General features: G+C 49.4%; 1 protein-coding gene across 4 annotated transcripts in view; it reads left to right on the top strand.

Annotated features, from left to right (window-relative positions):
* Nucleotides 1-18,923, top strand: part of Dysf (dysferlin) — a 199,811-nt gene extending 180,888 nt beyond the window's left edge. For all 4 annotated transcript variants that reach the window (XM_027428547.2, XM_027428543.2, XM_027428546.2 and 1 more), the window contains 9 exons: nucleotides 1,822-1,961; nucleotides 3,084-3,172; nucleotides 3,409-3,504; nucleotides 3,923-4,064; nucleotides 8,148-8,247; nucleotides 12,104-12,282; nucleotides 14,832-14,941; nucleotides 16,114-16,261; nucleotides 18,685-18,923. In XM_027428547.2, coding sequence (XP_027284348.1) covers nucleotides 1,822-1,961; nucleotides 3,084-3,172; nucleotides 3,409-3,504; nucleotides 3,923-4,064; nucleotides 8,148-8,247; nucleotides 12,104-12,282; nucleotides 14,832-14,941; nucleotides 16,114-16,261; nucleotides 18,685-18,723 — 1,043 coding nt within the window. In that variant the 3' untranslated portion in view covers nucleotides 18,724-18,923. The remainder of the gene's footprint in view (nucleotides 1-1,821; nucleotides 1,962-3,083; nucleotides 3,173-3,408; nucleotides 3,505-3,922; nucleotides 4,065-8,147; nucleotides 8,248-12,103; nucleotides 12,283-14,831; nucleotides 14,942-16,113; nucleotides 16,262-18,684) is intronic.
* Nucleotides 18,924-20,339: the final 1,416 nt, after the last annotated feature.

Here is a 20,339-nt window from a genome sequence, read left to right as displayed (position 1 = left end):
CCTTGATTGTCAACTGAGTAATCTGAGAGGATCCTCAGTTGAGGAATTGTCTAGATCAGGTTGGTCTGCAGCCAAGTCTATGAGAGAGTGTCTTGATTGATGTGGGAGGGCTCAGCCCACTGTGTGTGGCACTATCGCTAGGTAGGTGGACCTGGGCTATGGAAAAAAGTGGGTGAGTGAGCCAGTGAGCAGCGTTCCTCTGTGGTTTCTGCTTCAGTTCCTGTGCTGACTGTCCAATGATAGATTATAACCAGCAAGTGTAAGCCAAATCAGCCCTTTCCTCCTCTAAGCTGCTTTTGGCCAGAGCGTTTTATCATCATAAAAGAAAGCAAACTGGAACAGAAGGCGAGTGAGCAGGTGGGGCTGAGGTCAGGGGCAGGATCTGTCTCCTTTTGGCTTCAGTGGTCAGACTTTGGTCAGACCTTGTGGTACATCCACCTCTGAGGAGATCCTGCTATTGAGTTATGCTAGTCGGCTTGCTTGACCTTGGCGAACATTTCCAACCCCCTACACCAGGACAGTCAACAGGCCTTGCCACACCCCATGCTTGCCCTTGGCTCTGTCCAGTGTGGTAGCTGAGATCCTCACCACATGCTCTCCATGTGTCTGAGATGCCCACACTCCCACATCGCCCACCCAGAGCAGTTCCAACTCCCTGAGGTGTTTACAGGCCCAGCTGGCCCTGCGCCTCCTGCTTGTTGCAGCTATGTTTGATGTCAGGGCTGGTGCTGAGGTTATAAAAGGAAATGACGGCTTTGATGCCTGTGCCCCACCCCCTCCTCCTTGGTCTGTGTTCCCGACTCTCCCAGGGCTTGAGCCAGGCTCAGCCATTAAGAATGTGCATCTGGTTGAGGGGGGAGTCTCATTTCCTCCAGGGGCACCCACTGCTCTGCTAGCAACTTTAGCACAGGGGATTTAGGTCATAAAATCCTGAGGTCCAGCATCTGCCTCACCTTACAGATGCAGCCATTGAGGCCAGAGGTACTTAACGATCTTCCCAAAGTTACCAGGCAGCTGGGTGCAGGCCACACTCCTGCACACACCATATGACAGTGTGCTTGGCTCCAAAGAACAGTGACCTAATAGCATACATGAGTGGGTGTGTGGGTGTGTGGGTGCATACGTGTCCATTATTCCTGTACTCCTATAGCCAAGGCATCTGGCACAGAGATGAACCTGGCTTCTTCCCATGCATAGCACCTGTCTCCAAATCATCTGGCAGTAGGGAGCTGCCCCACAGGAAACAGGAGGTAGAAGAAGCATGTATTTACCTTTTCTAACTGAGTAGGATCCCAGCTGTCCTGATGCATGGGTGTAGGGCTTCTGCAGGGTTCATGTCTGTGAAATGTGGATGGCAGTGGTACTCAGTTGCAAGGGTCTTTCTAGGGATCAGGCGTGCTAACGTTTCTGTGAGCAGTGCTGGCACATGGGCCCTCTGCAGAAGCATTCACTGTGACCCCTGAGTGTAGCTATGCCATCACAGAACGCCTTCTGTGGACTGGCATGAGGCACCAGGTTTGGGTGTACAGGTCACTGGGGCTCAGAGTTGGGTGTTGTTAAGACCAGGTGGATGAGTGGACTTTGGAAGACAAGGAAGATTGTGTGGATGGAAAGTAAGATTTTCTAGAACAGTATTTGAAGCCTAGCGCCTGTGGGCAGTGGTGTTTCATTCGTAGAAAGGGAGGCATAAAGACCAGTACAGCACACCTTTGTGGGGATGTCTGTTGTGAAGAGGGATTCCCTGCGGCCACCAGGAAGAGGAAGGCAGCCCTGCTGTCTTATCTCTCACATCCCTAGTCACTTTTTGTTTCTCTGGGGCAGAGGCTGGAAGACTCCCAAACCCACACCTAGGCCCAGTAGAGGAACGCCTAGCCCTGCATGTCCTTCAGCAACAAGGCCTAGTCCCTGAGCACGTGGAATCCCGGCCTCTTTACAGCCCTCTGCAGCCAGACATTGAGCAGGTAAATCCTTGTCCCTTGAGCTGTGGAGTCCCTGGGCCCCAGAGAACTACATTCTAAGGATAGCCAGAACTGTCAAGTTACCAGTGGGGATCTGTCACTCTCTGTCACTCACGGCTCATTTCTTCACGGAGCCATCTACATGGGCTTTTGTAGCCTGGCCTTTACTGCCTGGGGAACAAAGCTAGCACTTGCTTTGAGCACATGTGGGCCTGGATTCCTGCCTGGGAGTCTGAAGCCTTTCCATTTCAACCCTACCTAAGGGTGTCCTCTGTCTGCCATTGTTAGTGGTTTAGTCCCAGAAGATCATCCTTTCTGAGCTACAGTTGATGGCTCAGACTAGATCCAGGACTTCTAGAATGGCCACCAAAAGTGGGCAGGAGGCCTGGAGGCTTCCATTTTGGAAGACAGGTGAACACAGAGAGCAAGCTTAAGACTGGCAGCCAGGCTGGTTGGAGGGTGTGGGCTCAGGGCAGCATGAGGAGAAGGGAGAAAAGTCAGGGGAAGCTCTGAGGATGCCTTTAAGAGAAGCAGCTCTTTCCTAGAAGGGCTGGCACCCAGCCTCCTAAAGCAGCCCAGGTTACACTCTCCTGTCCTCCAGTCCCATGATCCTGCAGACATTACTGAACCAAGTTACTTTAATTCTTGCATTTTAAGAGAGACACTTTCCTGGATTTGTAGAGAGAGAGGTAGGTGGGCAAAGTGGCTTCTGTCACAGGGATCTGAGTCCTTATGACTAAACCTTGGCTCCCTGGCCCTCTGTGGCATTGCATGGGTCATTCTCAGCACCCTGAACTGCAGTTAACACATCATTGTCTCTGAGCAGCCTGTGCCTGGAGGCCAGTGTTCTCTGCTCTGTAGTGGGTCTTGCATCAAACTGTTTAGGTCCCTTCTTTTCTGAGTGCTGAGCCTGTTTCTGGCAGCCAAGCAGGCAGGCTTGAGTTTCATTTCCTCTGGCCTGATCCCCAGGTGTGTATACTAGGCAGGTACAGAAACTATGGATGCAATAGTGAATGTGTGTGTGTGTGTGTGTGTGTGTGTGTGTGTGTGTGTGTGTGTGTGTGTGTGCTCACGTGTGCACACACACACTTATAAAACATGAATGAATTGCTCATGTCTTTACAGGGGAAGTTACAGATGTGGATTGACCTATTTCCAAAGGTTCTGGGCAGGCCTGGACCTCCTTTTAACATCACCCCAAGGAAAGCTAGAAGGTAACAGACCTGGCCATAGCTGCTAGCTGTGCTGGAGGCAGGAAGGCCATAATAGCAACTGTGGGAGAAGGGGAAGAAGGTTGCTTGTTGGACACAGATTGGAGCCACTGGAATCTTGGAACACAGCTTGTTTGGGTCTGGGTCCAGGCAACCAGGTAGAAGGACTCCTGGGATGGATGTGGGGACATCACATTCTTTGCTGGAATATCTTTCTTCTTACCCCTCCCAACACACAGGTTTTTCCTGCGTTGTATTATTTGGAACACAAAAGATGTGATCTTAGACGACCTCAGCCTCACGGGGGAGAAGATGAGTGACATCTATGTGAAGGGGTAGGATTTCATCATTTTCCACTTGGGCTGGTCCTGGCACCTCTTAGCTCCTGGGGGTGGAGTGGGGGTGCTGTCTGTGCAGATCTGTGGTGTGGAGTTGGAGAAGATACCACTTCAAGGAGGGTCTCACAGGGGTGTCCTGCACCTTTCAGGAGTCATTTCCCTCAAATTTCTTCCAGCTTAAATAGCAAGGACTGAGGATGCTCTTGGGGAGCTGAGACATTAGATGGTCCCATTCTGTGGTGTGTTGTGGGCACCATGGAGATTTCTTGGGAATGCCTTTACCAAGTTCCTTCACTCTCACAAGTCTTCATTGGTCCAAGTCGAGGTTGCCCCTCTGGTTGTGGGGGTCTGTGGAATGTCTTAGAATTTGTGAGCTTTAGACTGATGAAGGCCACCCTCTTCCATGTGTGGCTAGCTGGATGGTGGGGTTTGAAGAACACAAACAGAAGACAGACGTACACTACCGCTCCCTGGGTGGTGAGGGCAACTTCAACTGGAGGTTTGTGTTTCCTTTCGACTATCTGCCTGCCGAGCAAGTCTGTGCTGTAGCCAAGAAGGTGAGTGACCCTTGGTGTGGGGACCAGGCTCTTGGGGCTTCCCACTGCTAATGTGATTCCTGGCACCCTTAGCAACATAGCTCATACTGTTGCATCCTCTCTACTACCCCTGCAGCTCTGACCATCTCTGTTACCCTCGAGGGTGTTGTCACTATCTCTGCACCCCGCGTCTCTTTCCTTTTCTGCTAATCTTATGGTTGCCAGTGTCTCTACCTTCCAAGATGACTCACAAGCACACAGCACACACCTAACACACAGCCAAGTTCAAGTCCTGCTGCCTCTGTCTATTGCACCATTCCACACATAAACCTAGCAGCATGGTAGAACCTGGGATCTGAGGCAGATGAGTCTGGAGGCCCAGCGTGGCCATCACAGGGGCAGAGGGTAGAGCCAGCTGTGTACTCCTTGGGGGGCAGGGCTGGCCTGCAAGGGGGTGTGTTGCTTAGATTCTCGGCAGCTTTAAATTTAGGTCTCATCTAAACATTGGTCTCTCCAGTCTTGGATGGTCCAAGTTCAAGGTGGCAGCCTCTTCCCCACACCTGGTGTATCCCATGAGGACAGTAGAGCACAATGCTTGGGTGTGGCATCATGTGGGTCTTCAGCCAGGATCATTTCAGGAAGGTCTAATGATGCTTTCAACCCTTTGACACTAATGGCTGTCTGGAGGTGTTCCCCTCTCAGCTTATATGCTTAGGTCCTATTGGTCTGGCTTCTACCCAGTGGCAGCTCATGCTCCTGACATTATAGCCTCAGTGATGCCTGTCTCTGCAGGCTGCAGTGTGGCTTTACCTTGAAGGAAATTCAAAATGCACTTGGCTTCCTCACCCTCTGAATTCTCTTCATTGCATCTCCCCTGCCTGAGACTTCCCAGCCCAACGCACAGAGTCACCTGCACCTCAGAGAAAACAGAGTGTCCTGCCAAACATTTAGAAGCCATCAAAAAGAGAATAGGGATTTATCAGGGCTAAAGGGATTCTTCAACTCAGAGATGGCAGTAGAGGCCACCAGAAAACAAAGCCAGATTTAGCAGCCAGGTTGTGTAAAGTCCAGCAGTGCCCAGTCTCTCTGTAAGTTTTGAGCTTGCCGTTCCTTGGGGTTTGTCTATTACAAGCCTACTTCCCTAATAAGCAGATACCGTGTCTGTCTGAGAGCCTTCATCAAACACAGAAGTGCCTCTCTAGCTGTGGACAGGGAGGGTGACGCTAGGAGCAAAGCAGAAAGGACCAAGCATTGCACACAGCATCTCCAGGGCTCAGTGAGCCCTACAAGGGGGTAGGTAGGCCCAGGTGGAGAAATTAAGGCAGAGATGTGCATTGGTTGCTTGATTGGGAGGGACCACAGCCTTTTTACCACATTGGGGGGATGTGGCTAGGCATGTCTGGAGCAGGGGCTTCCTGTTTCCTTCAGTGAAGTAAGAAGAGAATTTGGCACTATGACAAGTGATTTGAGATGGGTGGAAAAATGGGGAGTAGCTGTAATGATGATGAGAGACATGAACCCATGCACACACATGTGGCTGCCTACAGAGGGAGTGGAGGAGGGGTGGGGTGAGGGAGTACTAGCTGGTAGCTGAGAATTGTCACCTGGCAGTTCTGAGGGCCCAGTTGTAGATGCTGGCTAACAGCTGGAGTAGCCATGCTCTGGCATGGAGTTTTGTTTCCATTGAAGGCCCTGGTAAGAAAGGGAGGCTGAGTGACTCACAGGGGTGGGGTGGGGGAGTCCAAACAGAATGACTTGAATAGGCTACCTGGAAAGAGTGTGGCTGGCCTGGTAGAAGAAGGGTGAGCCCACAAAGGGAGTAGGATGCAGAGGAGAAAGGTGCCCAGGAGTGAGGAGACATCTAGGGAGGAGGAGAAGACAAATCCTCTCACAGAGGATGGCTGGAAGCAGGAGGGATGGACCAAGAAGAAACAGCCAGGAGGGTAGCAGGGCTAGTAGGCACATCTAGGGGTGGATCCTGAGAGGTAGGTGGAGTTTGCCCACAGTGGGGCACTGATTAGCTGGTCTGAAGGACAGGATGGGGTGGGTGAGGGCAGGGGCTGCAAAGACTGTGGGCTCCCAGGCTCTGCTGCAGAAGCAGCCCTCTGCCATGAGGTTTGGGGCCCCTGGCAGTCGGGTGGGCCCTCCAGGGACCCCATTAACCAGACGAGACTGTCATAAAGTACAAGGTCTCCTTTCATCCCACTTTTTTGAACCACCGCTGGTTGTTCAGCCTTATTCCCCACCTGGAGTCCAGCACACCCACTGGGGCCTGCCATGCAGGCAGGCCCCCACCCTGCAAATAAACAGCTAGTAAAAGGGCCCAGGCCGGGAGCATAATGAGCGCCTGGGACATGGGGGGCTCATTCCCCGGGCTGAGCCCCTGACCAGCTGCTCCCACCAGGGGCTGTTTGAACCTCGGGCTCATTACTGAGCCCGTAAACCAGCCTGTTGAGGAATGGAGGTTGCTGGAGGCCCTGCAGGCAGCCTGGAGCTGGCTGTAAAAGCTGGCTAGAGGAAGCAGGCACCTGCAGGAGCCTGGGCCAGGCAGCCGAGCAGGAGGCAAAGACAGACAGGGGTGGCCGGGCCAGCCTTGGTCTGCTTTCCTTCAATGCAGGCTTCAGCCCAGGTTATGACACTATGCACAATGGCCACTCTTTGTGGACAGTGACCATGGTCTTCCCTTAGGAAGCTTGGCGAGTTCTGTGTGACTGTGGAGGCTAGAGTGTTCAAGGCAGGTTTGATAGGTTCATTATTTACTTGTTGCTGTTGCTGTGACACTGTGACACCGTACCTGATAGAAATGTCAGGGATGAAAGTTTATTTTGGCTCGTGGTTTAAAGGGAGACAGTCTATCATGGAATGCATAGTGATGTGACTCTGTAGTATGGGGAATGTGAAGTGACTGCTAATATCTGCAGAGAACAGGAAGCAGGGAGAAGGATGGGGGTGGGGTGCTAGTACTTAGCTTTCCTCTTCATTTCCTGCTTTATATTCATTCTGGGAACCCAACCCATGGGATGATGCCTCCTGCAGTGAGGGTGTTTTTCCTCTGTTAAACCTTCCTGGAAACACCTTCACAGACTCACCTCTATGTGTGTTTCCTGGGTTTATTCTAAGTACTGTTAAGTTGACAATGAAGATTAACCATCTCCATGGCATCTTGTGGTTCCCTGGGCTACCCATCTCTAATCCCTAGCTTGTACCAGGAGATACGGATCCATGTCTCAGGTTGACCCTACAGGATGTATCCTGTACATGCTCCCTGCTCAGGTAGATAGATTCACCATGAACAGAGAAGCCCAGTGACAGTCCTTTAGGTGGACAGTGCTTAGAACCACTGGCCAACTCACTTCACACCTCTCAGATGCTTGGTTCCAGAAGGAACTGACCTGTGGGCTATGGGACAGAGGTCAGGAGGAGAAGTGTCCTTCTCTTCCAGCAGGAAGGGTAAACTTCCTGGCAGGCTGGTGGTGGAGGTAGGCTGGAGGAGTGGGAGGGAGGATCTGGAGACCTGCCTCGGTATCAGCTACTTACAGCAGTGTGCTTTGCTTCCTCCCAGTGACAGCTGGGGGTATACGCTGATGCCCTCTGCCAGCCTACATATCTCAGAGACTGCATGTGCAAAGCCCATGAGTGAAGGACCCTGGGACCTGACTGCCTGGGTTTGAATCCTTATTCTGTGCCCTTGGGCACTCTGTGTACTTTGGGTTTCTCAGTTTGCATCTCCTTAGGTTGTTGGAAGATAGTTGAGGACCCAGCCTAGGGAATGGTGCCACCGGCTATGGGCTGGGTCCTTCCTACATCAATGGACAATTAAGATAATTCCCCACAGGCCAGGCTCATCTAGACAGTTCCTTAACTGAGACTCATTTCAGGTGATTCTAAGTAGTGGCAAGTTGACATTAAAAACCAGCTATCACACCCCTGACACTGGCAGGCCCTTCCTTTTCTTCCTGCTGGGACTTGGCTTGGACATGACCCTCAGGGATACTCTGCTCCACAGTCTCTGCCTTGTAGCCTTCCAGGATAGACGGGCTTCTCTGTTTGCAGCCTTGGGACCAATTTTTCTAACCTTATTTCCTTGATTCTCCTCTCGGTCAGGATGCCTTCTGGAGACTCGACAAGACAGAGAGCAAGATCCCAGCACGCGTGGTCTTCCAGATTTGGGACAATGACAAGTTCTCCTTTGATGACTTTTTGGGTAAGCCTCATTTCTATCATCCGAGCTTCCCAGAACCCCTGTCATGTGTGTGGACCCTCAAGAAGCCTGTGCAGAAGGTCAGGGTCACTGGGTCCCCAGGGTAAGTGAAGCAAGTAACACAGAACAATGCCAGATCAGGGTGGCCCTGGAGTGGTCCTTAGCAGAGGTGATCCTTGAGCCATGTTAGACAGTGGGACTCCTGAGGAAGTTCAGGGACATGGACAGAAACCATTGCAGGGGTACGCAGGTTATCGCAGTTGTCTGGCTTTACTGCTGACAGGGAGGTCCCAGGTCCTGCCAGTCTAGGAATACAGAGGCCAGAAATTGTGAGGATCAGGTCACTGTTTATCTTTGTGCTTCAGAGACTGTCCTAATGATCAGGGCTTGGCTGGAAAGCCGGAGAAGACAAGCTGAGGCATGGGGGGCTGGGCTGAAGGGTAGGTGTGAAACCAAGGAGGAATGGTATGAGGCCAGCAAGAGGTGCTGGGAGAGAAACAGGTTAGTAACAGCCCTCCCCAAAGTAGGAAGATGATGAAGCATGGTCTGTCCATACATGGGATATTGTTCACATACATGAAGAAAAGAGGTACTGCTCCCGACTCCATTTGATGGACCTTGAAAACATGCTAAGTGACAGGAGGAAAGACAGACAAGTACTAGATAAGTCCACATCTATGCAATGTCCACACCCGACAGATGTAAAGAGGGGAAGAAGGCTGGGGAGGTGATTCTGTCAGAAAACTGCTTGCTGTGCGAGCTTGAGGCCTTGGCTTCAAGCCCAAACCTATGGTTTTTTTTTTTTGTTTTTTTTTTTTAAGCCAGATGTGGCGGCACTTACTTGTGATCTCAGAGCTGGGGAGATAGACACAGGCAGATTCTTGATACTCATTAGGCATCCAGCATAGTCTACTTGGCCAGCTCCATGCTGGTGAAGACCTCGTCTCAGAGAAAACAAGGTGGACATCCTCTGAGGAACAACATCTGAGGTTGATGTCTGGCCTCTAAAGACACATGTACACACAAATGTATGTCTGCACAACATGAACATGCTCTCTCTCTCTCTGTCTGTCTTACACACACACACACACACACACACACACACACACACACACACACACAAAGCAGAGAAGGGTATACTGTGGGAAGCATGGGGAACACTGTCTGATAGACAGAAACATAGGTTTCTTTCTAGGTGCTGGAAATATCTGGAATTAGATGGAGGTCTTTGGTTGTACAGCTCCTGGCTCTAGATTTGAACATGCTCAGTGTAGTGGATTTTTTTTTTTAAATTGAAGATTAAATTTTGTATGAAATCTTTTTTTTAAAAAAAACAAACTTTTTGGCATCTATCCTTTATGAATGAGGTTATAGAAAATTTATTTCAAAAGAAAATTTCATTTTTACTGAGAAAACAAATAAAATTAAAAACGATAAACAGGTTTCTTTTTTTGCTGTTGTTGTTTTTTGTTTTGAGACAGGGTTTCTCTGTAACTTTGGAGCCTGTCCTGGAACTGGCTCTGTAGACCAGACTGGCCTCAGACTCACAGAGATCTGCCTGCCTCTGCCTCCCAAGTGCTGGGATTAAAGGCCTGCACCACCACTGCCCTGCATAAACAGATTTTTAAAAATGAAACTTAAACCATTAATACCGCCTTTAGACTACCTCAAATTTCCCTTCTTCACCCTAGACTACATTTTCTTTTTTTAATTTTAATTTTTATTTTATGTGCATTGGTGTTTTGCTGCATATATGTCTGTGTGAGGGTGTCGGGTCCCCTGGAACTGGAGTTACAGACAGTTGTGAGCTGCCATGTGGATGCTGGGAATTGAACCCAGTCGCTCTGGAAGATTAGCCAGTGCTCTTAACCACCGAGCCATCTCTCCAGCCCCCTAGACTGCATTTTCTAATGACATATTTTATATCTCAAAAGAGAAACAGAGAACTTGGACTATGTATGTCAGTTTTCAGCCACCCAGATGTTTGTAGGCATCATAGGGGGAAGAGAGTTATGTCCATCAACAGATGATTGAATGAATAAATGTATTGTTTCCCTACAGCATATGATTCAACTGTAAAAAACATATTGACATACAGGGATCTGGACAGACTGAAAACATTTTGCTTAATGAAATAAACCAGATGCCTAAAGGCAGACGATTGTAACTATGAGAGGCATGTCCACACAGACAAGACAACACTGGTATCTAGGGCTGTGGGGACAAGAGAGTCTCTGCTTAGCAGGCAGTTTCTCTTTGAGAATGAGAACTTTCTGGATATAATGGTGACAGCTATGTAACATCATGACTATTTCTAATGCCACTGAACTAGAATTAGTGTGGGTTGGCAGACGGCTCAGTGGGTAAAGTATTTTCTATTCAGAAGAATGAGGATTTGAATTTGGACTCCAGCACCCACAAAGAAGCAAGTGTGGCAGTGTGTGACTACAATCCCAGGGCTCGGGAGGTAGAGACAGGCTCACTGACCAGTTAGCTGATCTTTGAGCTCCAGATTCAGTGAGGAGTGCTGTCTCCGAAAATGAGGTGGAAAGTGACTAAGGAAGACACCCGTCTTAGTTAAGGACCTATTGCTGTGAAGAGACACTGTGACCATGGCGACTCTTATCAAGGAAAACATTTAATTGGGGCTGGCTTACAGTTTCAGAGAGTTAGTCCATTATCATCATGGCAGGAAGCAAGGCAGACATAGTACTGGAGAGGTATCTGGGGTGGCAGGCAGCAGTGAGCCACTGGCCTGGCTTGAACATCTGAGACTTCAAAGCCCAGTGACACACTTCCTCGAACAAGACCACACCTACTCTAATAAGACCACACCTCCTAATATTGCCACTCCCTATGGGCCTATGGGGACCATTTTTTTTTTTTCAAACCACTAGAGCACTTAATATCAGCCTTTGGCTTCTACATATATGAACAGGCACACACACATCCCCATACATATGCATGCACACCCACGCACCCTGTTTTAGCTTGCTTTCTAATTGCCAGGGTAAACACCATGACCAAAAGCAAGTTGACAAGGAAAACCTTTATTTGGTTTACAGGTTACAGTCCATCATCAAGGGAAGCCAAGACAGGAAATTAAGGCAGGAAGGAACCTGGAGGCATGGAACAAAGGCAGAAACCACAGGGGAGTGCTGCTTACTGGCTTGCTCCCTATGGCTTGTTCAGCATGCTTTCTTACACAACTCAGGGCCACCTGCCTAGGGGTGGCATTGCTCACAGTGGGCTGGGCCCTCCCATATCAATCATTAATCAAGAAAATGGCCTGCAGGTATTTTCTAATGGAGGTATTTTCTCAATCAAGGTTCCCTCTTTCAGGATGACCCTAGCTTGTGTCAAGTGAAATAAACAAACGTAATCAGCACACACACACACTCACACACACACACACACACACACACACACACACACACACACACACACACCCTATACTATATGAATGTGTATATATATATATATATATATTATATATACATGTATGAATATATATATATATATATATATATTTTAAACCAATAAATGGATGAGTGTGTGGAGGCCGTAGGTGTGTGAAGGGTTTGTAGAGTTAGACGTCCTGCAGAAGTGGACATCTGTGCTCAGGGTGAGGAAATGGAATGGGTAGATTACCTACTCATGCATGAATGGATGATGGGAGGATGTGTGGAAAGAGCAAGAGGAAAAGGACAGGAGCTGGGGGAGCTGGTGGAGCTAACCCCTTGGCTGAACCCTGAATACGAGCTGAAGAGGTGACAAAGAGCTCTTGAATCTGCCCACCCAGAGTGGCCCTAAATGGACAGTGATTGCTACATCCTCTAAGAGCATCACTCTGCCGCAGGTTCCCTGCAACTGGATCTCAACCACATGCCCAAGCCAGCCAAGACGGCTGAGAAGTGTTCCTTGGACCAGCTGGATGACACCTTCCACCCTGAATGGTTTGTGTCCCTATTTGAGCAGAAGACAGTGAAAGGATGGTGGCCTTGTGTGACAGAGGAGGGTGAGAAGAAGATGCTGGCGGTGAGTCTCTCTCTGCCTAATGGAGGGCATGGGTTGTCTCTTCCATGGAACCCAAGGATGCTGGCAACAGTTTCCATTTCTCCTCTCTATTCCTTACCTCTGTGTGCACATGCTAATGTGTATGTGTAGGTTTGGAGGGTGCAGCCAGAGGTCAATCTCATGCTAATCATCAGGTGCCAAGATTGTTTTTTGAGATAGGGGCTTTCGTTGGCTTCCAGTTCATTCATTAGGTTAGGCTGTCTTGCCAGCAAGGCACAGGGGACTGCCTGTCTCTGCTTCTCAAGTCCTGGAATTTCAAACACATCACCATGCCTGGGGTTCTGTGTGGCTTCTGGGGACCTAGCTCAGCTCCTAAGGCTTGCATGGCAGGCACTTTATTGACTGAGCCATCTCCAAGACCTTCTTCTCTCTGCAGGTATTTTAAAAACCTATTTTAAAAGGTTTCCCCTCTCTTCCTATTCTCAGCCTTCCTCTTTCAAGGCCCCTGTTGTAGGGGAGACCTGTTGAATTGGACAAATGGCCTTATAGAGATTGGTTCTGAGTGTCTCTGACTGGGGCTTCCTGTTGGATGGACAGAGGCCATGTCTCTTCTGTTTGTGTAGGACCCTCTCAGGGAACATTCTTGGCTAATAAGTCAGCTCTGGTGGGTGGGGAAGGGGTGGCTAGAGTCTAGGATGAACAGTCCTTCCCTGAAGTCTAAAGCAGCACCAGGAGGGAAGTTAATCCCTGACTGGTTCCTTAGAGAGAGTAGCTGGCCAGCCCTCAAGTGGCCTTTGAACGAAAGTGTCCTTATTGTTCAAAGACTTGTGATAACCAATAAGAAATGTGCCCCAGAGGGAAAGTCAGCAAGCTACACACACAGCTAATTCACTGCCTAGACACTCATTACACATGAGGAGAGAGTTATTTCCCTAGTAACTAAGGGACCATTTTAAAAGACGCTTTTTGGTCTATTAAATTAGATTAACAAAACAAACAAACCAGAAATGTTCACATTGGTGAAGTTTTGGGAGACAGACCTCACTTCCTTCTGCCAGGGAATGCATGGTTTGTTCCACTGTGTGGGGAAGCAATTGGGTTCCACATAACGCAGGATTTAACAGTGTCTATGCCTTTGGACTTTGCCGTCCCACTTCTAAACTCTTGTTTCAAAAAATAACTGGATAAAATTAAAACTTTAGGTTCTAGGATGTTTGTTGTGCTATTATTTATTCATTTCAAAGGGTTGAAAACAACATAAAACGAGCCAAAATAAGTAGTTATTAAATAAATTATGGTCAACCAACCATAGGATGCTTTACAATCATTAGAAACCAAACTTAAATAATATATAATTATATAGTGAAATGTCCCCCCGAGTGAAAAGCTATGGAGCCGCATACACAGTGCTGTGTCTCATACACTTGCAGCTCCAATGAGTAAGGGACCTGGAAGGATGGCTCAGTCTTACTCTAGAGAACCCCAGTTCAGTTCCCAGCACCCACGTTGGTTGGCTCACAATTACCTGCAACTCCAGCTCAGGGGGATCCAGGGCCCTCTTCTGGCCTCCTCAGTCACCAGTGCACACATGCACACCTGTGTACACACACACACACACACACACACACACAAGTAAATTAATAAAATAAGTTAAAATAATAGAGAGGTTAAAGTGGTAAAATAGAATGCTGATAACACCTACCTTCACATAGAATAAGTGGGGTGACTCCCCTTTCTATATATATATATATATATACATATATATATATCTGTATATGTATATATATGTTAAATCTTGCATTATGTGGTACCATTATATATATATATATATATATATATATATATATATATATATTAAATGGCACTTTATCCAGTAACAGAAAAGCAAACTATGAATATATATATGAACAAATCAACTTGAGGAGGAAAGGGTTTGTTTATTTGGCTTACAGGCCACAGTCCATCACCGATGAAAGCCAAGGTAGAATTTAAGACATGACCTGGAGGCAGGAACTGAAGTAGCGGCTATGGAGGAGTGCTGCTCACTGGCTTGCCTCTTCTGGCTTGCCCAACTACCTTTTCTTATACAGCCCGGGACCATCTGCCCAGGGACATCATCATCCACATCAATAGACAATTAAGAAAATATATCCACAGGCATGCCCAAAGGCCAATGTTTTCTAGATGATTCCTCAGTTGAGAGTCTCTCTTCTCATTTGACTTCAGTTTTGCGTGAAGTAGGCAACTGAAGCTAACTATGACACGTTTGTTTTATTTGATGTGTCTGTGTTTGTGTCTGAATGTGTGTATGTGTGCCACAGGCATACAGGGTCTAGTAGGTGTCAGAAGAGGGTGTGGGGGTTGTGAATCACTATCCTTCTATGAGCTAGGAATTGAACCAGGTTCCTCTGCACAAGCAGTAAGCACTCTTGCTGAACCACTACTCTAGTCCCACAATCCTGCATTTTAAAAAATAAAAATAAACAATGTAATCCTTCTGTTTGTCCTGGGCTGGCTTTGCTCTGGGTCACTGACCAGAGGCCCCAACCAGGTTCCATTGATGTTCACAGGGCAAGCTGGAAATGACCTTGGAGATCGTTGCAGAGAGTGAACATGAGGAACGGCCCGCTGGCCAGGGTCGGGATGAACCCAACATGAATCCGAAGCTAGAGGAACCAAGGTTGGTTGGTTGTCCCAGAAAGCAGGCCAGTGCCATCTGGGAGGCACCCAGTACATAGTTTTACTGTGGTTTAGAGAGATGCAGGCCATAGACACAGCCTAAGTAAACACTGGGCTCGTCAACTAATTCATGAAGCAGGTGCAAGCCAGGCAGAAGGTGCAGAGCTGTTATCCTGGCAGTTGAGAGGCTAATGCAGGAGGATAATGGGTTCCAGGCCAACCTGGGCTACATAGCAAGACACTGCCTAAAATCCCAAACACATAAACAAACAAAACAAAAAGAAGCAGGCCTCCAAAGAAGCTATTCTCTGTGGGTTTCTGTCAAGCATACTACATTAGGTCCAGTGTCCTGAAATCTCTCCTGCTGGGAAGTTACCCCCCCCCCCATTTCACAGATGAGATTCAGCTCACCGAAGTTAAATGAGGTCATTCCAGCTAAAAAAGCAGGAGAGGGGAAGCTGAAGTTCTCCAGCCTTCTGGACAGTTGCTGACAATGCTTTTGGTACTAAGTACTGTGACACCACCCTCCATGGAGTTCTTGAAAGTGAGCATAGGTGACTCACTGTATCCCAGTGCTATCCCCATGCTGTGGGGTTAGAGAGCAAGAAGAGGCACCTTTATTCCAGTGTGCTGGGATCTGATGGATACAGGAGGAAGTCCTAAGGCCCAGTGCTAGCCAGCAGATGTTACAAAGGCCACGATCGAGACACAAAGCCCTCCGTGTTCTTTGAGGTGCTTTACTGATAGAAGGCAGGGGTTTGCAGGTCTTTGTTGGGAGTGAGTAAGTGCAATCAATGGTCTCTTTTGGCTTCTCCACTCTATCCTCCCAATATCCAGCCATGCATACAGGGGCAGCCAACCTGGCTTCTCTGGGGGCCAGTGTACCCTTCAAGCAGGGCATCCTAGAAGTTCAGCCCCACTCCCAAGCATGTGATCTTGGCTGAGTAAGGGTTCAGAAGGGAAGGGGGGCACAAGGAAGGGGTCCTGAAGATGGGGCTCAGCAGCACCAAGAACACAGGTGCAGAGGCTCTGGGAGGAGGGGCAGAGAGCATGGAGGCAGGGTTCTCCTCTCCCATAGCCAGGCTGTTTGACCCATTGTCCCAGCTGAGAGCAGGGTCAGGAGGAAACAGTCCTGCAGAGGAGCTCTGCTGACCCCTGGGATCTCACTTCCAGGCGCCCTGATACCTCTTTCCTGTGGTTCACCTCCCCGTACAAGACCATGAAGTTCATCTTGTGGCGACGCTTCCGGTGTGCCATCATCCTCTTCATCATCCTCTTCATCCTCCTGCTCTTCCTGGGCATCTTTGTCTATGCCTTCCCGGTGAGTGAGCAGGCCTCATGTGGGGAGATGCTGCTTGGGGGAGTCCCTTGTTTACCATGTGTTCCCAGAGTCTGGTGGCTGCCAGTGACCTGCTCCAAGGAGGAGACAGAACCCTATCTGGTAGGGAGACAAAGCCTTGTCTCTCAGGAATCCTTGCTCATTGAGCAAGTGCTAAGAATGGGCTATCAAGGGACTGGCAGAGAGGAGGGGTTGTGTGACTTCCCGGGAGAGTTGATTGCAGTTACTTACTCCTGCGGGTGAGACTCAGAGACAGTTGCACCACTGAGAAGTCCATCCCATCATGCCTGGAACACCCAGAATAGGCATTCCTGGAGCTATCTGCATAACTTGCACAGGAAGCTCTACTTGTTGGAGAATCTCTTCTTCCTAGCACTGTGTAATACTGGAATAACCTTGGGGTAGGAGTTTGTGAATCTTGTAAGTTTCAGGAGCATCCTGAGACTTGTCAGTTTTGTTTACCTCCTGAGCCTTAACAAGATCAGTTTGGATGAAATTCACACAACAGGAGGCTTAGGCCTACGGTGGTAGGGGAACCTGTTGAAGGGTAGAGTGGAGCTAGGTGGGGAAGGGAAGGTGTGGGGTGGCAGAACAGAGGACAGTACTTGCTAGGACCTTGCTAGAATATGGGCTTGGAGAAAGTAGGAGTGGGCAGAGGCTATATCTGGTGTCCCTCACTGTCAGGTTGCACACTTGGGGTCCCTTCCATCTGGTAAGAAGTCAACTGTCATCTGACCAAGGGATAACAGGGCCACCACAGCCATACTATCCAGGGCTTCTGGGTCATTAGTCCCTTGGCTTCGCCTGTGGTGGTTGTGGGCCTAACCTCTGTCCTCTGCCAAAGGCCCCTGAAAATGCCTAGCCCTCTGGCATCTCTTGACACTTCAGGTCTTGAAGGTGCTGAAGTACTGTCAGGCTGTCACTAGAGTTTTCATGTTCTTTTTAGATGGAAAAAGATAAACTTTTATTCATCTATTTATTTTTAAAGATGTATTTTATTTATGTGCGTGCGTATATGAGAATGTATGCCACATGTGGTTGTGAGTTAGTTACCCAACATGGGTATTGGGAATAGAACTTGGAGATATCCACTGACTTCCCATACATCTTCTGTGTGTGGAGGGGCTGGACTAGGTGAGCCCCAGGCTTCGGATGGGTTGGGTCAGGTTTGTTTGTCTTTTCGAGCTGCTGCGAGTAAAGCTGAGTCCTTTACTTAAGGGCTTGGAGGTCAGGAGCATGTCCCAGGTATCATCACCATGGCTATTTTGGTGCCTATGCAGCCCCTGCCTAGCTGGGACCCACCCTCTGAGGCCCATGAGTGGCTGTCCTAGGTCTCAGAGCTGTGATTGGAAGACAGGCCAGTCCCCTGTAGCTTGGGGTCTTCCTGTTCTTGAAGACAGGTGAGGAGCACTTTTGGGGACTCTGAGCAGAGCGTCTCCCCCGGATGCCTGGGCTCCAGTAGCTAAGTTGTACTCCTTTCATTTTCTTTGAGTGTCTTCTTCATGTGCTGACCTCCCAGAGCAGCATGTGGAGCATATGGATTCAGACCAGGGCTTCAGGCTCCAGGGGCCAACAGGATTAGGCTTATACACGTTCTGCTTGAAGGCCTGGCTCCAGCCCAGAATCCCATCTCTGTCGGTATAAGCCCCTAGTCACCTGGCCTGTCTCATGAAAGCTGGGCCTGTCAGCTCACCTGCTTTTGGCCAGGTGGGGCAGAGGGCCTGTTCTAGACAGTGCAAGGCACCCATCTTGTAGCACCACCCCCACTATCTTGGAGAGTCCCCTAGGAGGGGTGGGGTGGGGACTTCTGATTCTTCTGGCCCCTCTGAGCCTGCCGGGAGCAGGGCCAGATTGGGGCAGCAGAAGCGATTTGGCGGGGAAGGAGGGCCGGCTTTGTTTCCAGGGTTGGCTTTCCAGGCCGGCGCTGGAGAACATACTGTCCCAATTAAGAGCCCTGTGTTGTGTTGTGTGTTTTCATGGCGTTTGGGAGGAGTGGTGGGGAGGAGAGGGTCCTGTCAGACCTGTAGCAGGAAGGGCTTTGTGGAGGGTGACCCATCTCTGACTCTGGCCCCAGTTATGGATTGTCCTATGTGGCCATACTCTCTGGCTTTCTGGACAGTGACTGGGTGATGGGTTAGCCCTGGGCCTCCTGTTTGTACCTATGAGAGTAGGGGGTAGAAATCATGGAAATGGCCAGAGTCAGCTTTGCTTGATGGATAAGAGTGTCACAGGGGTAGAGTGTGGAGCCTGGCATGGGTTGGTAGGTGGCAAGGACAGGCTGCAGGCAGGGGGTGAAGACCCAGGAGCTCACCTGAAGCTTTCCTCCCAGCCCCAGTGACAACAGCTCCCGCCGAGCTTTCCCTGAACGCTGACCATGTGTCTGTATCCTTGTCTCTTCCTCCTAGAACTATGCTGCCATGAAGCTGGTGAAGCCCTTTAGCTGAAGACTCTACTTGGAGAAGGGGTCACAAGCTGCTTCCTGGCCCAGGACTGGCTGCTCCTCCTTTCCCATGGGGCCTGGTGGTCTTGCACATGCTCACTGAGTTCTTGGGATTACCCTATTTTCATCATTCTCCCCTACCCCCACTCTCTTTTGGATGAACTCTTGGCTATCTCCGTATAAAGCAGACAGAACCACAGACTATGTTACTGTGTGTCTACAGTCCCTGTATGAGGGAGACTGTGTGGGTGGTAGGAGGTTGTCTGGGAAGATTGGGGTGCCAGTGGGGTGTTGTCATTTCTGGGCCAGCATTTTGGAGGCAGAAGCTGCTAGGGCTGGAGGCCTTAAGGTTTGATATCTGGCCCAGTGGTCAGTATCATTTGTCTCCTCCCTTCGGCAGAGCTCCTCTCCCTCCTACTCCGTTTGAACCCTCACCTTTCTGGGGAGGCTATCATTTGTTCAGGTAGGAGACTCCACTGGGAGGGTGGCCTGACCTCTGGCTTTGACCTCGACACAGGCACGTCTGCAGTTCATCCTTTCTGCTTCTGAACCCTACTTAAAATATCTGTCTGGATCCAGACACCTTTTCCTTGTGGTCTGAGGCCTGGCCTTGGTGTTTTTCTGAAATTTCCTGCGGGAACCAGACTAATCCTCAGGAGCAGCAGGACCGAACTCAGAAAACGCAGAGCTGGAAGACTTTGCTCCAAGGTCTCTGCCTCGGGGCAGGGAGTGCTGGCTGCTTCTCCCTGTCACCAGGGGCCTTCTCCTATTTCCTACTGTGAGCTGATTCCCCTGGCATAGGTCCCTGGGCCCTGGAGGGATCCTCCCCCCACATCCCTCCATTACTCACCCCTTCTCTGACCCTCCCAGGGCTGTGGGATTCAGGCTGAGGCGCCACCCAATTGACATGATGGAGGTGGTACCCTATTACTCTTGCTTCATGCAGGGCCAAGAGAACCTGGCAGCCAGGCCCTGAAGGCTTGCTGCCTGAGCCCAAAGCCAGGGACACATCTCACCCAGAAAGCAAATCAGGGACAGGGCTTTAGACTTTTTAGGAAGGTCCCACCTAGTGAGGAGGCTTTGCTGGGTCTATGCTGTATCCAACAGTGTGTGTCAGGAGGGATTGTAGCCTTTGGAGGAACCAGAGGAGAAGAAGCAAGGCTTGCTCAGCCTCAGGATGGGTTAGGGAGCTTTGCCCATAGGATGCTCTGATCATTTCTGAAGGTGTGGAGGAGGAAGCCACCAGCCTGGAAGAATCAGAGACCCAGAGGAGTAGAGGTGGTTTCTGTAGACAGGGAGAAAATGTTAGCTTGGAAAGGAAAAGACATACCGTAAATAAGTAAGTCCATGTTTTCCCCAGGCGCTAGACTGTAGGAAGAACTGCAGCCTCCCAACTGCTTTGGAAGGGTCTGGAGGGCTACTGAGAACACTGTCTATTTTTCTATTCTGGATGATAAGTAACAGGAAATCTACTCAGACGAGTAAAAATAACTCAATGGTTTTATAGACAAGAAATATACCCAAGGACAGACTTCAGGCAAGGCTTGTTCCAGTCACATCTAAGGACTTGTGATCTTTCCCTGATTGCACCCCTTGGGTTGGGTTTCTGTTCACAGTTAG

The sequence above is a fragment of the Cricetulus griseus genome, chromosome 8, assembly GCF_003668045.3.
Source record: "Cricetulus griseus strain 17A/GY chromosome 8, alternate assembly CriGri-PICRH-1.0, whole genome shotgun sequence".
NCBI classification, from domain to species: Eukaryota; Metazoa; Chordata; class Mammalia; order Rodentia; family Cricetidae; genus Cricetulus; species Cricetulus griseus.
The sequence above is the reverse complement of the archived record's forward strand: the minus strand, read 5'-3'. Positions and strand labels throughout refer to the sequence as shown.